Source organism: Tamandua tetradactyla, chromosome 3, assembly GCF_023851605.1.
Source record: "Tamandua tetradactyla isolate mTamTet1 chromosome 3, mTamTet1.pri, whole genome shotgun sequence".
NCBI lineage: Eukaryota > Metazoa > Chordata > Mammalia > Pilosa > Myrmecophagidae > Tamandua > Tamandua tetradactyla.
This window is the reverse complement of record NC_135329.1, coordinates 195266451-195284846: the sequence shown is the minus strand read 5'-3', so window position 1 is coordinate 195284846 and position 18396 is coordinate 195266451. Positions and strand designations below refer to the sequence as shown.

General features: G+C 59.2%; 2 protein-coding genes across 8 annotated transcripts; both read right to left on the bottom strand.

Annotated features, from left to right (window-relative positions):
• Positions 1-6866: 6866 nt before the first annotated feature.
• On the bottom strand, positions 6867-13712 carry GMPPA (GDP-mannose pyrophosphorylase A). 7 transcript variants are annotated; one of them, XM_077155239.1, is made up of 13 exons: positions 13360-13704; positions 12729-12789; positions 12527-12624; positions 11735-11833; positions 11270-11456; positions 10841-10900; positions 9613-9743; positions 8491-8625; positions 8272-8369; positions 8100-8146; positions 7788-7880; positions 7453-7621; positions 6867-7136 (listed from the first exon to the last, which is right to left on the bottom strand). In XM_077155239.1, the coding sequence occupies exons 4-13, from the start codon at positions 11785-11787 to the stop codon at positions 7036-7038; spliced, it is 1074 nt and encodes a 357-aa protein (XP_077011354.1). In that variant the 5' UTR covers positions 11788-11833; positions 12527-12624; positions 12729-12789; positions 13360-13704; the 3' UTR covers positions 6867-7035. The 7 variants fall into 7 exon arrangements, with proteins under 7 accessions (XP_077011354.1, XP_077011350.1, XP_077011352.1 ...); XM_077155235.1 differs by having other exon boundaries at positions 11730-11833; positions 13423-13704; XM_077155237.1 differs by lacking the exon at positions 12527-12624 and having other exon boundaries at positions 11730-11833; positions 13651-13674.
• A 617-nt stretch (positions 13713-14329) lies between these two features.
• SPEGNB (SPEG neighbor) lies at positions 14330-17473 on the bottom strand. Its single transcript, XM_077151797.1, has 5 exons — positions 17433-17473; positions 16101-16229; positions 15443-15754; positions 14739-14879; positions 14330-14565 (listed from the first exon to the last, which is right to left on the bottom strand). Exons 1-5 carry the CDS (start codon positions 17471-17473, stop codon positions 14427-14429), a joined length of 762 nt encoding a protein of 253 aa, XP_077007912.1. The 3' UTR covers positions 14330-14426.
• Between the last annotated feature and the right edge of the window lie 923 nt (positions 17474-18396).

Genomic DNA, 18396 nt, shown 5'->3' with positions numbered 1-18396 from the left:
CTCTCCCCGACTTTGCCCTCAACCCCTATTTCAGTCACCCACGCATCAGGAACAGAGGGCATTCTCCTGGCACGTCCATGGCCAATTTGCTTCCCCAAATGATTCCCAAATCCCTTGCCACCGTCAAGCTGGGGAGGATGTTGGGTGGACAGGCCAGGGAACAGAGAGGCAATACGATGGATGTGGGGGTCCCCACACATGGGGGAGTAAGAGAGGGTGTGGAATGGAGGGAGAGAAAGAGCCCAAATGGGGTTATGGGAGAGAGAAGGAAGATGAGTCAGGCTTTAACGGGAGGGAGTGCTAGCCTAAAGAAACAGATATGGGAGAATGGGGGTGCCAGTCCCAAGGGACCTAAGGTGACTGCTGTCTTTTTTTTGTGGAAGGGGAGACAGCCTGTGGAGACCCTGTGGGCTGGCCAGGAGGAGATGCACCCACGCTCAAGGGCGGGGGGTGGCAAGAGTGAGCAGCTTGTGCTCTGGGGGAGTGGGAGGGACCACGAGCCCTCACGGGAGAGGAAGCAGTTGTCCCACGGAGGAAAAGGGGGGCTGATTAATCGGGGCGCTAATGAGCAGCAGGGAGAGGAAGCTCGGAGGGGCGGGGGAGGCGGCTCCATCGATCCAAGCCGCGGAACCAGCAGCTGAAAAAAAAGTGAGAAGGGAATCGATCTGAGGGAAACGGCAGCTGCTGGGGATTAGAGCCCGAGGTCCAGGCACCGCTGCCCAGTGGCCACCCCTCCCCTGCGTCAGGCCTGTCCCCAGGCCGGCCAGCCGCAGCCCCTGCCTGCGGAGGAGGGGCCGGGGATAGCTCCCAGGGGAAGCCACAAGGCCAGGTCAGGCCCCGTCTGGGGTTACCCCAGCAGGGCACCCACCTACAGGGCCAGCCTGGTCCAGGCTTGGCACCCTGCCTGGGTTCTCCTGAGCCTCTCGGCAGAGTGGCTGCCCCATGGGACGCAGAGCTGGGCTGGCTTTCCCAAAGTCTCTGGCTGAGCCTTGGTCAGCTGGCTCCCCAAACTGGGAAGATAAGGCCCCATGGGGTCATCACGGCCTCTGGCTGGGGCACAGCATCCCAGAGGGGATGGTGGGGCTGACACTGGAAGCAGCTTCTGAGTTAACACTGAGTGTCCAAGTGAGCACACAGCCCTGAGCTCTCTGCCCCATGTCCGGGCAGCCCCTGCCCATACTCTCACCTCTCCAGTGGACTCCCAGACCCCTCTGGCGCTCCCCCATCACCATCCTCCCCATCCTCTCTGTCATCCCCATCCTCTCTCTCTCTTCCCCTTTCTCCCAGTATTGATTTTTTTTTTTACTGTTTTTTTTTAAGGTGATTTAATTGCTTTTTTAAGGTTACTTCAGTCTGGGGCTCTGCCAAGAAAGGTGGGAGCTGCCCCCGAGCTCTCCTCAGCACTCACTGCTGCCCTGGAGTCCACACATGCCCCTGAATTTCCCTGCCAGCCATTGAGATCTCAGGGTCATACCCTCCCCCACATACCGGCCTCTTTCAGGAGCCCAAATCACACCCCATTTTCTCCCAAGAGGATGGCAGGAAGCCTTCAGCTTCTGCAAGGAAAGAAGTCGAGTTGTAAGCCTGCAAGACGGGAGCCAGGGAGGGGGTGGAAGGGGCGTGAGGGGAGCTCCAGGCCGCTGGGGAAGTGGAGCAGCAGCTAGCTGCCCGCACGCCCACCGTGGCCCCACAGCCAGCTGCCTCCAATTGTCTCCAGGTCCCCATCACCCAGTCTCCCAGAAACCCCGGAATCTAGGTGGGGACCCCCACCTCCATCCTTCCTGCCCCGTGGCTTGGCCTTTCCCCCCACTTCTCTTCAGTCTCTTCTGCCCCCCCACCCGTCTCTCCGCACCCCTTTTGCCTCTGCCCCCAGTCCCCTCCCCCTCCCCTCCCCGCTTCCCTGCCTGCCCCCCTCTCTGCCCGGCTGCAGTTGGGTGATAATCTCCCTCATTTAGCCTCCCGGCTGCTTCCCCGGCTCATTGCCCAGCTGGTCCCTGGGGCCCGGCCCAGCTTCTTCCCCACCCCCAACCCTGCGCCCAGCTCCCCCATCCCCTCCCTGCTTCCCCAACCCGCTCCCAGGGGACCAGCTGCCCCTTGCAGTGAAGCATCAGAGTTGAGTGTGGCTGGCCAGGAGCAGAGCTGGGTGTGAACAGAGGGGAGCCGGGGGCCCTTAGAGACCCCTGGGGCTGAGAGTGCGGGAGGCGGGGTGGGGGGCGTTCACTTCCCGCAGTCAGGGTTCCCCGGCTCTCTAATTGTCCCCATTTCCCAGATCATGTCACAGTCCAATTTTCCACCCTCCACCCTCACCCCCACCCCAGGGGATGAGCCGGCTTCCTGACAGGGAGAAAGGGAACAGTGGCTGGATGAGAGGCAGAGGTTGGAGTGGCATCTGCACAGCTCAGCTAAGCAGGGCATGGGTAAGGGGGCAGATGGCGAGGAGGGTGAAGAGAGCGGACAGTATGGCTGTGGCTCAGGGCACCTGGAAAAGTGTCTAGAGGTTTCATTTGGGCAAAATGCTCCAAAGGGAGACTCAGAGACCTCCTAGGTCCCAGCTTGGGGGGTCCAAGGGAACCTCCGAGGCCCTTCTTGCATCCTGGCTCTCTGGGGCTTTGCCTCTTCTTCCAGCACAGAGAGCCCCCGGCAAGCTGAGCTGCATCCGCCCCTCCTCATGATTTGAGGGCCCAGACTCCCTGCCCCGCGGCTCCTTCAGAAACAATATGATCCCCAAACTCCTAGACAGCATTTTCCCATAGAGACAGTCCCCAGCCTCCCCTGCTCCCCGGGGACACCCCCTTGACACCCTCCCCAGCACAGACACCTGTGCCAGGCTAGGTCCTGGTGCGGACAAGGGGATGAGCCAGTGTGGGACAGACGTGGGTGGAAAGGGACCAGGATGGGGGGGCCGAGGCCGGGGCTGGGCCAGGCCTGGCTGGTGAGCGAGCGGCGGTGACAAACGGGCTGTGCGGGGGCCGAGGGGCGGGGGGCGGACGGCGGCTGATTTATCTGGGTTATTTATGCCGCGGACGAGGCAGGAGAAGCGGTTAATGAGAGTCCCAGCGAGGGGGGTGGGGGTGGGGGGCAGCCCGGACGTGATCTGAGGCAACTGAAAACGGTTAGCGTCCCACTGCCAGGCCCTCCCCCCATTGCCCCTCAGCGCTCGGCACCCCTCAGCCCATCCTCTGAGGGCAAGCCCGGTCCAGCACCCTCTCCTGGGGCTTGTACCAACCTCCACCCCCCCTCCCCACTCAGGGTCTCCGGCACTGAAGGGAGCCAGGCCCAAAGCCAGGGGTGTCCAAAGGAACTGGGGAGGGGGCCAGAAAAAGGAGGGTCGGGAAGAAAGAAAAAATATGAAAAATCCTGGCTGAACAGAAACTGACAAAGTCAGCGGGGCCTGGAGAGGCCAGATTTTGAGAGGCAGCGGCGGAGGGTGGGGATGGGAAGGTGCCAGCGTGGGAGTGGGTGGGCAGCTCGCGAGCTCGGAGCTGAGGCTGGAGAGAGGGCAGAGGGCACTGGGTGTAGATGTGGTGCCGGCCGGGAGGCACGATGGGGGCCTGAGTGGCAGGGACAGGCTGGGGGTGGGCGGGTGGTCAGGGAGCAGAGAGAACCAGGGTGGGGGGAAGGAGTGGGGAGCGGATCCAGAGGAGGAGGGGAGAGGGCTTTGCAGCAGTGAAAGCTGCTGGGAGTAGATAAGGCAGCGCGGCAGCGGGAGGGATTAAAGCTCGGAGGGCCCGGGGAGGGGGTGCGGCGTGGGACACAGGGTGGGGAAGGACGGGGAGGAGGAGGCTGAGGGCAGGACACCAGGGCCAAGGAAACGAGTGGCAAAAATGAGGACGGCTTTAAGGTCCGAGAGGCGGTCGTCGACTGGGAGAGAAAGGGATTCCCGGTCCTCTGTGCCGGGGAGGCCTTGTTGTGCGGAGGGGTTCTTTTCTGTCATGGGTGGGGTCCCCAACCCCGTGAGGTCTGGGAGCAGGGCTGAGTCAAGGGGTGCGTGGCTGCAGGCAGGGTAGTGGGTGCTGGGTGGGGAGCGACGGGAGGTGCGGTCCGGAACGACTGCACGGAGGGCTAAACAGACAGAGGGACCCAGCGCCTCCTTGAGGTGGCTGGCGGGACACAGGCGAGTCAAAGAGAACAGTCCGGGGTGCGCAGCCAGCCTGCCCAGGCTGTGGCAAGGACTGGGGGTTCAGAGGGGTTCTCTGCAGGGAGGGCAGATGGCTCCCTCCGGGGCAGGCCTCGGATCTGGGCACCTCTCCCCACCCCCTGCCCTCAGGCGCTCCAAGCCTCCCCCCTACCAGAAGGGTGTGCTTGGGGCGGGGCCCTGCTCCTTCCAGTCGGAGCCAGGGGTGCTCGAGAGGTGGCCGTGGTGGCGGTGGGGAGCCAGGAGGGGAAGGATGGGGAGGAGGGGTGGGGGGAGGGGAGCGGAGGTGGCAGGCGGGGCAGAGTAATTGCGTGTTTGTCAGTTCCCCTGTCTCTCCGCACGCGAGGGAGCGTGTGTGTTGGTGGGTGTAGCTGTGCCTTGAGGCGTGTGTCTGTTGGCAGAGGTGTCAGTCTGTCTGTCTCAGGGGTCTGGGTTCTCCTCAGTGCCCGCCCTTCTCCCTTTGTGTTTTGGGGGAGGGCGGCCCTGGGCACACCCAGCTGTGCTCCATGCTGATGCGGCAGATGTGGCAGGGCCCCAGCTGTGCCTGCTTCCCAGAGAGGGGGAAGGGGCTGCAATCTGCTCCCCCAGAAATGGCTGCTAATTGCCTGGGGGAAGGGGGCAAATGGGGTGGTCCCGGGAACCCCTGGGCAGCCCTGCCAAGGGGCAGGAGGCAGAAGAGACCCCTGTTCCAGCCCCGCGTGTCCTGGCCAGCCTCCCCCCACCTGCGTCCTTGGCTCCCCCCTCGGTTCCTGAAGCCCATCCAAATTTCTCTCCACACTGTGTCCCCGTCCCTAGCTCTCCTCCCTGTCGCCCCATCCAGCTTGGTGCCAGGGACCCACCCCCTCCCCGGCCCCCAGCTCGCTCCCCCTCACTGATTTTACAGAATAATCTTTTTATGGAAACTGAAAAAAGCGCTAATGGCAGGAACGCACCCCTCCCCCGCATCCCTCCCCCTGCTCATCCCCCACTTCCCACCCCAGTTCCCTCTGGTTTCTCCCTCCTCAACTCTTCCCTGGGGCCAGCGCACTCCTACCCCGACCCGGCCAGCGAAGGTTGGGTGTAGAATCCCGAGGTGGAGAGGGGGGCTCCCAGCTCTCTCCCCTCCAGAAGCTGGACTCTTTCCACATCATGGGCCCTGACCTGTCCTATCAAGGACGGATGCGACCCTAGGCCCCTCCCAAGGCAGTCAACAGCTGGAGAGGAGCGGGGCATAACCACCGCTCTCAAAACACCCTGCCCCCCCCCACCCCCGCAAAGCACAACAGTGATTCCCCTGAAGGGTGGGGCACGTTACAAAGCGCTTCAGTAGTTACCCCTCACCTCCAACTGTGACCCTTTCCCTTTCCAGTGCTCACCCCCACCATGTCCCCACCCCCCACTGGGCCTGGGAGGGGGGTCCCGGGGGCCAGGGCCTGACACAGACTTATTGGATTTCACGGTGTTTTGCTGAGAAAATAATTAAATTATCATATTTATGATGGAGCTGCCATGGCCTCTGCCAAGCACTCAGAACAGAAGGGTCAGGACTGGGGGGAGCGGGGGGGGGGGGGAGCCCCAGACCACGGCCGGCAGCACCCCCAGTCCCATCCTCGTCTGCAAGCCCCCTTCCCAGCCCCAGCAAAGACTAGGCTGGAGGAAGGACAGGAGGAGGGCAAGGAAAGGGGCTAGGTGAGGTGGAGGGGAGAACTGCCAAAACCCAGGTCACTTCCCACGCGCTCCCAGCAGCCTGCACGGCCTTAGGGGGGCTGGCCAGGCCCCACTTCGCCTTCTTCCTAATTGCCAGGCTGCGAAGCTATGAAATCCTGGGCCCTGTCCCAACCCCGGGTGCTGAGGCCCGGCACCCTGCCGCTGCCACCCTTGCCTGCTGCCAGGACCCCCTCCTCTCTCCCACCCACACCCTGCCCCCCCATTCTCTTCGGGTAATTAGATTCCTCTCAATTAGCAGATTACGATCATTACCAGCTCATCTGGCAACCAAGCTCCGCACCCACAGCTGGGGAAAGGGCGGGGGGGGGTGGTGGGGGGGGTGCACCAGGAGGGGCACATGGGGGTCACGGGCAAACATGAGAGAGGGGTGGGTTTCTTTGGTGTTTCTGGAATGTGGACAGGAGGGCTGAGACGTCCCCAAGGACCCTCCCAGAACAGCACCCCCCTGTGCTTCTGGGGAGAGTGGCACCAGCTCGTGCGGCCCTGCCTTCCAGGGGAGTGGGAGACAGACACAGGACCTCCGGCAGGAGGAGAAATCCACGCCCCGCCAGGAGCCAGGCTGGGAGCAGATGGAATTGGCAAAGCGGAAAACAGGGCAGGGCTCGGCGGCCCATGAGGGGAGCAGGCTGCCGGTGATCCAGCCTCGGCCTGGGGGTCCCACTTCCTGGGCCCGCGGTGTGCACCCCCTGCTCCCGTTGAAATCTCCCACCCTTCCCTTTGGAATCCTTGCACATGGGAGCCTAAGCCAGGCCCAGTGAGGAGAACAGGGAGGAGGGCAAGCAGGCAGCAGTGTAAGGACAGGGACGAAGGCAGGGGCCGGGGAGCCTGGGAGCCTTTCCTCCAGAGCAGCCAAAGGCTGAGGCAGTGGGAGGGGGAGATTTACCAGGGTTCCAGATTCATTATTCATGAGCCCGCAGCAACGACTCCAATTTAAATGCTAATGTGGGGGGGCCTGACTCAGCTGCTCCCCCCTTCCGCCCCCACCCCCGGCCCGGCCCAGGCACAAGCGGGAGTCAGCGCTGGCTCCAAGGTTCACCAGGGTTTATTAGGGAGCCGGGAGGGAGACCACGACAACCCACATTGCTCCGGGCCTTGGAAGGCCCTGCCAGGCCTCCTACCATCCCTGTTGGACAGCCAGGCAGGAGACCCCAGGGGCGCAGGTAGGAGCTGGAGGTCCTTCCTGGGAGCCCCTCTCAGAGGATGATCTGGTTGGTAAAGCTGCGGCTCAGCTCCTTATGTGGCAGGACAATGGAGTTCAGGATGAGAACCTCGGCAGGGATTCGGACACGGCAGCCTGCAGCAGGTCAAGGGGAGATGAGGGAACCAGGGCGGGGGGAACCATGGGAGGGGAGGCGAGGGCCAGGGAATTGGGGTCCCTGCCACATGGGAGGGATCGTGCCTCCCCACTCCCCATCTGTGGCCTCAGGCCCCCAGGGACTCACACAGGCCCTGGCACACAGCAGGCATTCAGTAAATGTTTGCTAAATGAACAAACACACACGCTCTCTCTGTCTCTCTCTCTTTGGAGCAAATGCTCCCCACGGAGTCCTGGCCAGCCCCTGTGGAGGTTTCTTCCGACCTCACAGCCCAGAACCCCCGGGGGGCTGTACCCAGAATGGTGATAGCGGGCAGCAGCTTCCCGTCCTTGAAGAGGCTCTCGCTGTCCATGTGGGCTCGGGGGTCATTGGGGTTGGGGTCATTGGGGGTACCCTCCACGCGGGCCCAGCGCCCCACGCTGCTCCCCCAGCCCACAATGCTGTGCAGCACACACGTGTGCTCCTGCCAAAGAGAAGGGTGCAGGGTGAGTGGGGGTGGGAGAGAGTGAGAAGGGGCCAGACGCAGAGATCACATGGTCCACCTCCTGCGCTCTGGTGGGGATCCCTAGGCCCCTGCTCAGCCTCCTGGGGCACCACCCCCTGTGGCAGGTGCCCAGGCACCTACCTACCTGCAACGTGGCTCCATGGAGGACGATGCTCTCTCGGAGCCGCACACCCTCGCCAACTGTCACCCCCTCCCCGATGGAGACATTGGGGCCCAGCTGTGGAGAGGAGCACACACCATGGGCCCTGGGCGTCTTGGGAGATCCCCATATCCAATCCCTAACCCCCGCCACAGGACAGATAAGGGGAAAGGGACTGCTAGAGATCACCCCACAGGCTGTGACAGAGCAGAGAAACCAGCACCCCAAAGTCAGGTGTCCACCCACCCCATTCGGGCAGCCACCCTCACTCTCCCTGGGACTGGGCCCACCACTCACCACAGCGGTTGTGGCCACCTTAGCTGCTGGGTGGATGTAAACATTCCCTAGAAGCAGAAGAAACAGGTTGGGGACAAATGCCCCAAACTGTACCGGAGCAGGAAGAGCGGGGCCTGAGACTTCAACTCAGGGATCAAGGGAGGAGCCACAGTTCAGGGGGCAGAGAGCATACCTCGAATCCGTGGACCCTCTGAGTTGTGCTTGGCCAGCCGTTCTGGATGAGTGAACTGGTACTGGCTCAGATAGAGGCGGGAGGCATAGAGTGCTGAGCTAGGGGCCACACAATGGGGAAGGGGCTCAGGGCCAGCAGGCACCTGTGCACATCAGAACCCCCCTCCTTACACTTACACACACACACACACACACACACACACACACACACAATGCATACCCTGCAGACTTGATCTGGCTCCAGAAACCATCCGTGAGGTGCACATAGATCTGGCCCTGCCCCGCCAGGGCTGAGAAGACATCCTGCTCCAATCGGATGGTACCTGCCCCTGGCCAGAGGCCTGGAGAGTCCTCTCTGGGGGAGAGGAAGGAATGCTGACAAGGGGCTGACAACACCTGACCGAGGATTTGGAGGGATTCCTGCCCCTTCTCTAAGTCCCTCTCAGGAGCTGGTCAGGTCCTGTCCCAAGGGATGTTCACATCCCAGGAACCAATCCCGCAGCCCTCACGCACACCATCTCCTCACCCCTCCACTGCCAGCTGCGGTATCACAGGGCAACCCCGGGGTCTCACCTCCTTCCCATCCCTGCCCTATGTCCAGAAAGAGGTGGACCAGACCTGGGTTCCCACTGTCACATTCTCCTCCCCATCCTCTCCTAAACCCTCCACAATCACCCTCCCCATCACTGGATGGAATGAAACACAGACAGACTCACCCCAGAGCAAGGCAGCTGGTGAGGGCAGAGAAAGTCACAGAAAGAGAAGGAGAGAGAAATGGTAGAGATGCCAACCCAGCAGAAATAGAGACAGAGAGGCCAGGGGAGAAAGAAGCAGAGATAAGGGTGGGAGTGAGACGCTGGCCATGAGTGGATGAGGCATGAGATGGGGTAAAAGGTGGGGGACCCACAGAAGGGAACAGGTCCCAGACCTAGAGCGGAGACCCTGGGATCGTGGGGAACAGAGCTCTGGGACACTACATTCCTAAAGGGGAGCCGTGGCTTGAGAGGACACGTGTGTCCATGTCTGCACCCGAGTCAGTGTGCACCCAAGTGTGCGGGTTGCCGTCTGTTCTGGAACATGTCCCTGGGACACTCAGAGCTTGAGCGAAATGGACCAGAAGGGAAGTGGGTAGGCAGTGACGGAGAAGGAACTGGGATGGATAAGGAAGAGGGACAGAATGAGGTTAGAAGGGGAGGGACAGGGGAGTCTCAGGTTGGAGATGACAAGTGGAAATGGGAGGAGGAAAGTGAGCAGGTGGAGATGGAACCTGCAGAGACTGGAGGCATGGGGAGAACGGGGCGGGGGGAGGACTTGGGGTACAGGGCCATGAGGCCCGCCTCACAGTTGCCCATCCTGCTGATTGCGCTGGAAGACGTCCCGAAGGGGCTTCAGGGCTTCTGGGGAGAAGAGGTAGATGCCACAGTTGATGATGTCACTGACAAATGTGCTGGGTTTCTCCACATAGTGCAGGACCTGAGGACACAGCCAGGTGGCTTCAGGAGAGGAGGGAAAGGACCATGGTCGCCATTCCTCAGGGCCTCTGAATTCCATGCCGCCCTGTCCCTCCTCCCTGCTACAGGGTGATCTTCCTAAAAGGTGCCGCACAGTTGGCTTTTGCCGGCCTTGAAACCCTGTGCTGACCGCCCTTCACCATCATCATCACGTCTCCACTATGTGCCCTTCCCCCTCTCGATCTTCCCTGCCTCCCAGTGCTCCCAGAACTCAACTCCATGCCACCGCATGCTCTTCCCCCTGCCTGGAAGGTGCTTTCCCATCACTTCATCTGCAAAACGCATCTTGCAAAGCTTGGTGGCCACTGCCACTCCCTCCGTGTGTCCTCACTTGCTTGCCCCAGAGCTAGCCATTCAGGCCAGGCCCCCTGCCCTCTGAACCCAGGATAGGTGGCACTTGAGTACTGCAATGGTTGGTTTATTATTCGGTCTCTTCCACTAGCCTGAGGGTTCTTGAGAATAGAGATTCTTTTCTGGATCCATTTCTCTTATACCTAGCTGGTGCCCAACACAAAATTTAAAATTACATTATGTATGTATCTATGTATATAAACGTATGTGTGTGTGCATTTGTGCAGCTATGTTTTATACTGACATACAAATAAATAAAAGGGGTGTGTGAGAGCCAGGTTCAGAGGCAAGGAGGGTCTCAAGTGGGGTCAGGGGACATCTACCTTGCCAATTATGACCCCACGTCCATAATTTTGGGGGCACTCTGCTATTTCCTGCCTGGTACCTTTGCATACAGTATTCCCTCTGCCCCCCAGTAAGGTTGGGTTGGGTCCCCCTCTTGTGTTCCCACGGCATTCTGTGCACGTGTCCATCAGAGCACCACAGGCATGAAATTCAGTTACCCCTTCTCCCCCATCGACCTCTCTGAGGCACCTGTACCTAAAAGAATGGAACAGATGATCAGCTGAGGGTGGCCTGCCCATTTGAGCAGACCAAGGGCCCCTTTTGGGGACTATTCCATAACCTTCCAGTAGCGTCTACAGACAGAGGGGCAGGGGAGATGATGATACAGCATAGACACCCACCCAGCCCCTGCTCTGCTCTCACCTCGTGCGTCTGTGGATTCTCAACAATGCAACCATAGTTGAGGGATTGCGTCCTGTTAGCCTGCGAGACAGACGCATCCAAGTCAGTGACCCACCTGCTCCAGGGCAGCACACGGCTGTTTTCTCTTTCTTTCCCTCCTCTATGGCACCTGGCACGCAGCCCTGCCACTGACAGGCTTTCAGCGAGGGTGAGAACTGACAGCTGCTCCCCCCACTCTACCTCAGAGCAGCCAAAGGGCTCAGGGTCTCTGCTGACACCTCCATTACTGCCGGGCTGCCCGGCACATCTCCCTTACTATGCAATGCTTGTAGCCACGCCAACTCCCCAGGCTGCCCCTCCGTCTCTGATACCCAACCTCCGGAGTCTCTGGATAAGCCCACTATATCTGTAGCCCTCCCAGCCCCCTCCCAGCCCTCCCAGGCCCCTTACCGTGGTACCAAGCAGTAAGTAAGGGTGAGGCTGGCATCTGTAGGCTTCCAACATAGCATTCAGTGGGAAGTCAGAGCAGACATCAGCATTGAGCACGAAGAAGGCCTCAGGGCCCCCCGCCAGGATCTGGTCCCGGAAGTGGTAGAGACCACCTCCTGTACCCAGGGGGGCAAATTCCTGCAGGTACCTGTCCCCCAGGGACCCCAGAGCCATCTCAGTAAGATCAGAGGAGACAGATACCATAAGCCTAGGTATCTGATATCCCTCCACCCACTCCCCTGATCCTAGGATTTACTCCTCCTGCCCAACCCCCATGGGGAAATGTAATATATTCAGAAATTTAGAGATGCCCAAATAAGAGTCTTCCTACTGTGTGAGGGTGACTCAACCCGTTCCCAAGCCCTCAGAGGCCTAGCTAGGGCATCCCCTCTCCCCCTTAGGTGGAGGTATGCACAAACACCTGACCGGAAGGTTAAACTCCTGCTGGGCAGCTTCCAGGAACCGGGTAAGGGGCTCATCAGGTTGGTAGAAGCCAATGAGAAGAATCTCCTGCATCCCAGGCACCTGAAGACAAGGGAAGATGTTGGGAAAATCCCTGGCTTTGGTCCAGATGTCTGGACACCACAGTTTTAGTCTCAGCTTTGGGGGCTCGTGGCATTCACTTGACCCTCCAGCCAGTTTTCTCCACTGGACAATGTGGAAGTTAGAGGAAGCCTCAGCCCCCAGCCTTTTCATCTTTCTTAATTCCCTCTCTTCTTCCCCATCCAAATAGGGGCTCATGCTAGGACAGATTTTGCCTACCAAGCTGTATTCAAGGATAGTCCATTCATTTGTTTTCAATTTTTATTATATGTCAATCTGAATTTGAGATCAGCATGACATAAGGGCTACCATTTACCAGCATCACCTCTAAGCTTTTCTACCCGACACAGTAGGTCTAATCACCCTCATTTTACAGATAAAGAAACTAAGGCTCCGAATGGATGAGAAATTTGCTCAAGGCCTCTCTGCAGGTATCTGGCAAAGCTGGGATTCTAGCCATGCCTGTTCCCAAATCAAAAGCAATAAAGAAATGCACTCCACAGTGAGCAAGGGTACAAGTTCTGTGCTTTGCAATCTGTAAGGTTCCCCAAGCTATGGCTTTAGATTCCCTGGAGTTAAAGCCTAGTGGGAAGAGACCATGGCGGGGAACGGGATTAACGGAGAGTGAAGGAAATGAGCAGTTGGTGAGATGGCAGGGGAAGCCTATTGGGTTACCTGGGCGCAGGCCTCAATGTGGTGCTGGATCATAGGGACCCCCGCCACGGGAAACAATGGTTTGGGTACCTCAAAAGACAAAGGCCTGAAGCGAGTCCCTGGGACAGAAGAGAGAAACTTTCAGCCTCCTACCTCCCTCTGCCCCCACCACACGAACCACTCAAGCCTACCCCCAACCCCAGTCACCCCCCTGGCTCCTCACCCTTTTGGGGGCCTCCAATCAGGATCACAGCCTTGAGCATGATGGTGATGGCTACCTAAACCTCAAATCCCAACAGAGAAACCAGGCTCAGACTTCACACCCTAACCCAGGGACCCCACTCACACCCTTAGCAAGCACCAAACCCCAATATCACAACACTAAGCACTTGCCTAGGATGGCCAACCCAAAGTTGAATACAGTCCCTCCCTGAACACAACACCTCAGAAATCCCACACATTTCAAATCCCAACCCAGATTCCAGCGAGGCCTCCAAACCTCACAGAGATTTCTCCCAAATTTTGAAACTCACACTTCACAATTGAATCCCAACAGACTTCCCCTTAGCCACGAACAAATTCAGCAAACTCAGAAACGCTGCACAGGCCACCTTCTCAAATCCAAAACCTCAGAAAACTGAACCCCAAACCCAATAATGCCCATATCTCTGAATTCCCTGAATTCCAACAGCAAGCCCCAAATACTGAACCTAAAATCCTGACTACACCTCAGATATATGACTTCAGTTCGAAGAGCGAGTCCCAAGTACTGAAGTAACATCCATCTGCATCTGATGAACCCCACATTCTAACAGAAACCCTCTATATGCTAAACCATGAATCCCAAAACTGACCTCCTAGCCATGTACACCAAATCAAAAGGCGAATTTCCTTATCATTCCAAACACTGGACCTACCAATTCCCCAAGTCTCAGTGTTGACGACTCGTGCTGAGCCTCTGTACTAGGAAGGCTGGTTACTGACCCTCTGAACCCCAAAACTGAAGGTTCAATAAACCCTAACTCCGCGTGGCCGGGGCTGTGGAACCAACGCTGGCGAAGACGAGCGGAAAGTCGGCCAGGAGCCTCCCTCCCTCTACACCTGTCCCCTACACCTTTTGTCACCCCTCCACCAGCTCCCTTTACCACTAGCTCCCTTTACTCCAGTTCTGCCGTCCGCTACAGGTCCTTCCGCGCACGTGTCTTCTCGCAAATCGCGAGAACTTCTTCGCAGGGTCTGCCGGGAATTGTAGTTCTTTAGATTTCCCTCCACCGGCCCTGCCCCTTTTAACTGAGAAGAGAGATGTGGCGCCTTATGGAAGAACGCGGGAGCATGGCCAAGGGATCGAGGAAGCGGATCTAGATGAGGAGAGGGGTGGGACCTGAGAAGCAGAGGCTGGGATTTAAGATTAAAAGCCGGAACTCTCCTGGAATGGGCCCGGGAGCAGCAGGCAAAAAGGAGAACTAGATTATAGGGAGAAGCGGGGCTGGAGGTGAAAGGGAGTGTGGCCATCCTTGGAAGGGGGCGGGGCCAGAGTTTACACAGCCGCAAGAGGGTAAAATTTGAGGGATACAAAAGAAGAGAAGGCAGAGTCATTAGACTCCACTTTCTGTCCCTCTGGGAAACCTAGGACAGCCCCACTGGGAGAGAAAGCCGATATCGGGTTTACTAACTGGTTAAGGAAACAATGGACTAGGCACTATGCCACATTCCTCTGACCCCGGCATTCCGTGACCTTGGTGTGTTTCTGGAATAAGTGTGGGCGCGGATGCGGGGCCGGGGGAGAGGGAAGGGCGACCCCAAAGGACAGAACAAACACGTAGGGTCAGAGAAAGCAGCTTTATTAAGTAAGACGGAGGACGGGCGTCGGTCCCACCGAGCCCCTGGCTTGGAGCCCGGGAGAAGGGTCTGATGGTCCCCTTCAGGCCACGTCCAAGCGAGCGAAGCGCTGGTCCATGCCCAGGCTGTTCTCCACGTACACCTTGTACTTGCCGCTGTCCTCGGGCGCGGCCCGGGGAGTGGTCAGCGCCGTGGTGGTGCTGCCAATCTCGAAGAACACCCTGGTGGGGGGGTGGGGGTGGCGAGCAGGTCAGTTTCGCGTGCACTGGGCGAGGCTGATTTAGCCAGCTCTGTTCCTGGCCTCCCAGTGCCCCGCCAGTGCCCCACTCCCGCCTGGTTTCAGGATACCCGTCCCGCCTAGACTCCGGCCCTCGCCACAGGTCCCCGCCCTCGCCTGTCGTCTTCCTCGATGTCCTCCCCGTCCTTGGTCCAGCCCACGTCGGGCGCAGGCTCGCCCATGATCTCCGCGGTCAGCGTCACCGTGGTGCCTGTGCGCGCCTTCGTGTTGTCCGGTCCGTTCTGAAGCTTCGCGGGACTAGAGGTGGGGCGAGGGGCGGGGGGAGAGGGGGGACGGGAGCCAGTGAGGGACCTGGAGGCGCGGCTGGGCAGAGGGCGCAACCTACGCAGCCAAAAGTCCGACCCCAAATAGGAGACACTCGTCTCCCTGGGGCTTGGTCTGCTCAACTGTTAAACGGGACTAATAATCCCTGCGCCTCCTACTTCACAAGATTGAAGAGAGAATCAAAGGAGATTCTGCCCGGAATCAAGGTTCACACATCTCGCCAGGCCCTGGGTAGTGGAAATTGCTCTGGCTTGGGAGGCGGAAGACTAGAGTCAGATGGTCTGCCCAGGGCTCTCTAAGTGATCTTGGGACCCAGGTGTCTAGTGATCGAAGCCCACAGGGGACTTTGCAGCCTGGGTGGGGCCAGATCCCGAGCTAGGGAAGGACGGAGGCAGCCGGCTGTGCCCACGGCTGGGCTGGCCACGATCCTGTCCGGACTCGGCTAGGCCCAGCAGTAAAAGCGCGCGGCTGCAGCGAGCCGCGGGTGCCGGTAAGGCGGTGCTGCTTGGCGCTGTGGCGCTGCGCCCAGGGAGCGCGTACCTTCTACCAGGATGCGCGCCGAGTCGGAGCACTGGCCAAAGGGGGTGGTGACGTTAATGCTGTACTGGCCCAGGTCGGCCAGCTCGCCGTCGCTCACCACCAGTGCCACTACGTCAGGGTCTTCAAAGACGTAGCGGTACTTGGGCCGGTCGCGCAGCTCCTTGCAGTCCTTGCTCCAGCGGATGAACGGGTCGGGGAAAGCCGAAATGCGGCAAGTCAGCTTGGCCGCGCTTCCCTCGATCAGCACCACATTCTGCAGCGGTTCCAGAACCCGCGGTGGCCCCTTCTCGCGCAGCTCCTTCCGGGACCTATACGCGGCCCAGGTCAGGGTCTAGAGCTCTCATGACGCGGCTCCAGCCTGCCGGTAGCTCTGTGCGCCCGGACACCGGTCCCTGCCGGCACCCTTGGCCCACCAGACCCCTGAACGTGGGGTGGAGTGGGGCTGATCTCGAAATGTTATCCTGCTAACATGTCGGGGCCACGCTTTCACAACTCAGTTACCACCGCCCCACCCCAGGAACAATACCCCAGGGTCCATATCACTGCGTCTCACTCCACTTGTCCCCCCAACCCCCACTCGGGTCAATGCAACAGGAATGAGGCTTCTGCAACTCCAGCCCCCTTCTTCCCAAAGGCTCCAGGGCGCCCCCTCACCTGTGGCCCCGGTAAGACGCCTGGATGCGAATGGCCGCACTCTGGACCTGGGGGTCGTTGATATCCAGGGTACAACACGGGTGCGGGGGCGCAGCCGCCGTTTTTTTTGGTGGGATCTGCTTTGGACATCTGGGGAACAACCAGCATACATGAGGCTCCAGGTGGAGACAGGAGTGCCAACCTTCGGCCCTTTTCTTGCCTGATCAGAACATCCTGGGGGATGGGGGATGGGGGGAGTGTCCGAGGCTGGTCTGAGGATTGGGACTCACCGTGGAGGGGGCGATTTCGGGGTTTGAGTCCACCGCACGTAACCCTTCCGGATGCACAGTAGGGGTGCCGGCAGGTGCTTAGCCCTGGGCCCCGGTTTTATACATCGCTCCTCTCCTTGCCTTGTTTGGCGTGGTGGCCCCAAGCGTTCCGGAACCCCAGCCCCCGCCCCCTGACCCAAGAGGTATCCTTATTTAGCTGAAGACACTTGGGATGCTGGCTCAGCTACTGTGACTGACCCAGGGAGTCAGAAAACCGAGCGGCTCTGGGGTGTATTTCACATCAGCGCCTGACAGCTGGACAGCTGGATGCGGCCCCATCCCCTCCCAGGGGTTTCTGTCCATCTGACTCTTGGGAGGACCAGCCCCAGCCCCTACAGACAGGAGCTCCGGCTTAGCTTTGGCTGGGGCAGTTGTACGCTCAGGCCAATCCCCTCACGTCGTTGGGTGCACCTAACAGGCAGGCAGCATGCCCTCTCCGGAAAACCATTGGTGAAGGGGATACCAGTGTTTATCCAGGTGCCACTAAATGAAGCCAGAGTAGCTACGGACTTCACAGTCCTTGCAACCAATTACGGGAAGGCCACGTGGCTGTCAGGGCCAATCCAAAAGGCCTCGCACGGCTCTCCCCCTCCCAGCCAAGAGTTGTCATTTCCAGACTGTGCCCCCTGGTGGTCAACTGAGTTAAACTGAGAGGGGACAGAGGATTTTTGAGATCAGCACTGCCACCTGCCATTTCCCCATCTCCCCTCACAACAACCTCCACCCCTTGCTGTAATATGGAGGGGTATGGCTGGGCTGCTTTGCCCCTGGATGTTATCACCTGCTCCTGCTGACTTCCCAACTCAAGGTCCACCCAAGCCCTGGTTTGGATGCATAGGTTATCACACCCCCAAGGGGAAAGGGGTTCAGTGAAACCTGTGGGGCTTGCCTGGAGACCTGTCTGTCCAGGCCTGGGTACCTGTTGAGAACGTTGTTTCTATTCATTGTAACTGCCTGCCCAGGTTGGAGCATTGTCACCTTTTGATCTGAGCAATTTTGACACAGCTCTGCTGACATAAATTACCTTTGCTCCTCCGGGTTTGGAACAAGCAGTTCACATGCCATTTCCAATGGTGATGGGAAGGGAGCTCAAGATCAGAGGATGGACAGGAGAGGAATTTTACCATTTATCAAGATATGAGTTCAGGCAACTCATTTTTATGTGAAAACACTTACAGTGAGTAGGGGATTGGAGATTCTCACAGGCAAACTGTATATCTTCATTGCTAAACTGACAGGTGGGCAAGGCATCCCTCTGGTCCCTTCCAGCTGGCTTTAACATCCTGTTATTTTATTATGTTGGGGCTTGCCCCTTCCCTGGAGTCCTGAGAAGCCAGGGAGACTGGACTGGGCTGGGCAAGGGGTTGCCTGAACTGGACCCAAGGGGCCCTCAACCTCAATCAGCAACACACCAGCACCAGCTCTCTCTGCTTGTGGCTGTAGGGTTTGCCCCTTTCCCTTTGCTAAGCACAGAGTTTTCAAGGTGGTGGTGGTGGGGGGGGGCAGTTCCTCTGAGCACAGGGGGGCCTGAACCCTCCCCCCAGCCCCTGCCCCTACTCAGGGCAGGGCAGCTCAATTCAAAGACCCAGTGGCCATTCTGTGATGCCACGGGGGAGTAGCTGAAATCAGGATGCCCTCGTACCCAAAAGACCCCCTGACTTGCCGTGGGGACAGAGAAGCTCCAGGCTGCTAGATCCCTCATCCCTAGGAAAATATTGGCATATGACCCCCCCTTATGGTGGACACACGGACCAGAACACTCACAGCTGCCCTTTGCAGCTGGTGCTGGGGGGAGAATAAGGGGGCTCTGATGGTGCTCTAACAGAACGCTTGGGGCTCAGGCCTGGCCTCATTCTTCCTGAAGCTCTCCACCCCACCTGCTGTCACAAATGACCATGATGAGCCTCACTCTGCTCCAGGGTTCAGGACCAGAGCTGACCTGTCTCCCGGGCAGGGTAAAGGAGGCTGAGCCAGGACTGGGTTTAGGG

Excerpts from the sequence above, each read along its gene's own strand:
- GMPPA (XM_077155235.1), bottom strand. The coding sequence starts at position 12,768 with ATGCTCAAGGCTGTGATCCTGATTGGAGGCCCCCAAAAGG. Across the intron at positions 12,625-12,728 it reads GATTGGAGGCCCCCAAAAGG|GGACTCGCTTCAGGCCTTTG; the intron begins GTGAGGAGCCAG and ends CTTCTGTCCCAG. Across the intron at positions 7,137-7,452 it reads GCCCGCTATCACCATTCTGG|GCTGCCGTGTCCGAATCCCT; the intron begins GTACAGCCCCCC and ends GACCTGCTGCAG.
- SPEGNB (XM_077151797.1), bottom strand. The coding sequence starts at position 17,473 with ATGGCATGTGAACTGCTTGTTCCAAACCCGGAGGAGCAAAG. Across the intron at positions 16,230-17,432 it reads CCAAACCCGGAGGAGCAAAG|ATGTCCAAAGCAGATCCCAC; the intron begins GTAATTTATGTC and ends GTTGTTCCCCAG. Across the intron at positions 15,755-16,100 it reads GCGTCTTACCGGGGCCACAG|GTCCCGGAAGGAGCTGCGCG; the intron begins GTGAGGGGGCGC and ends GGCCGCGTATAG.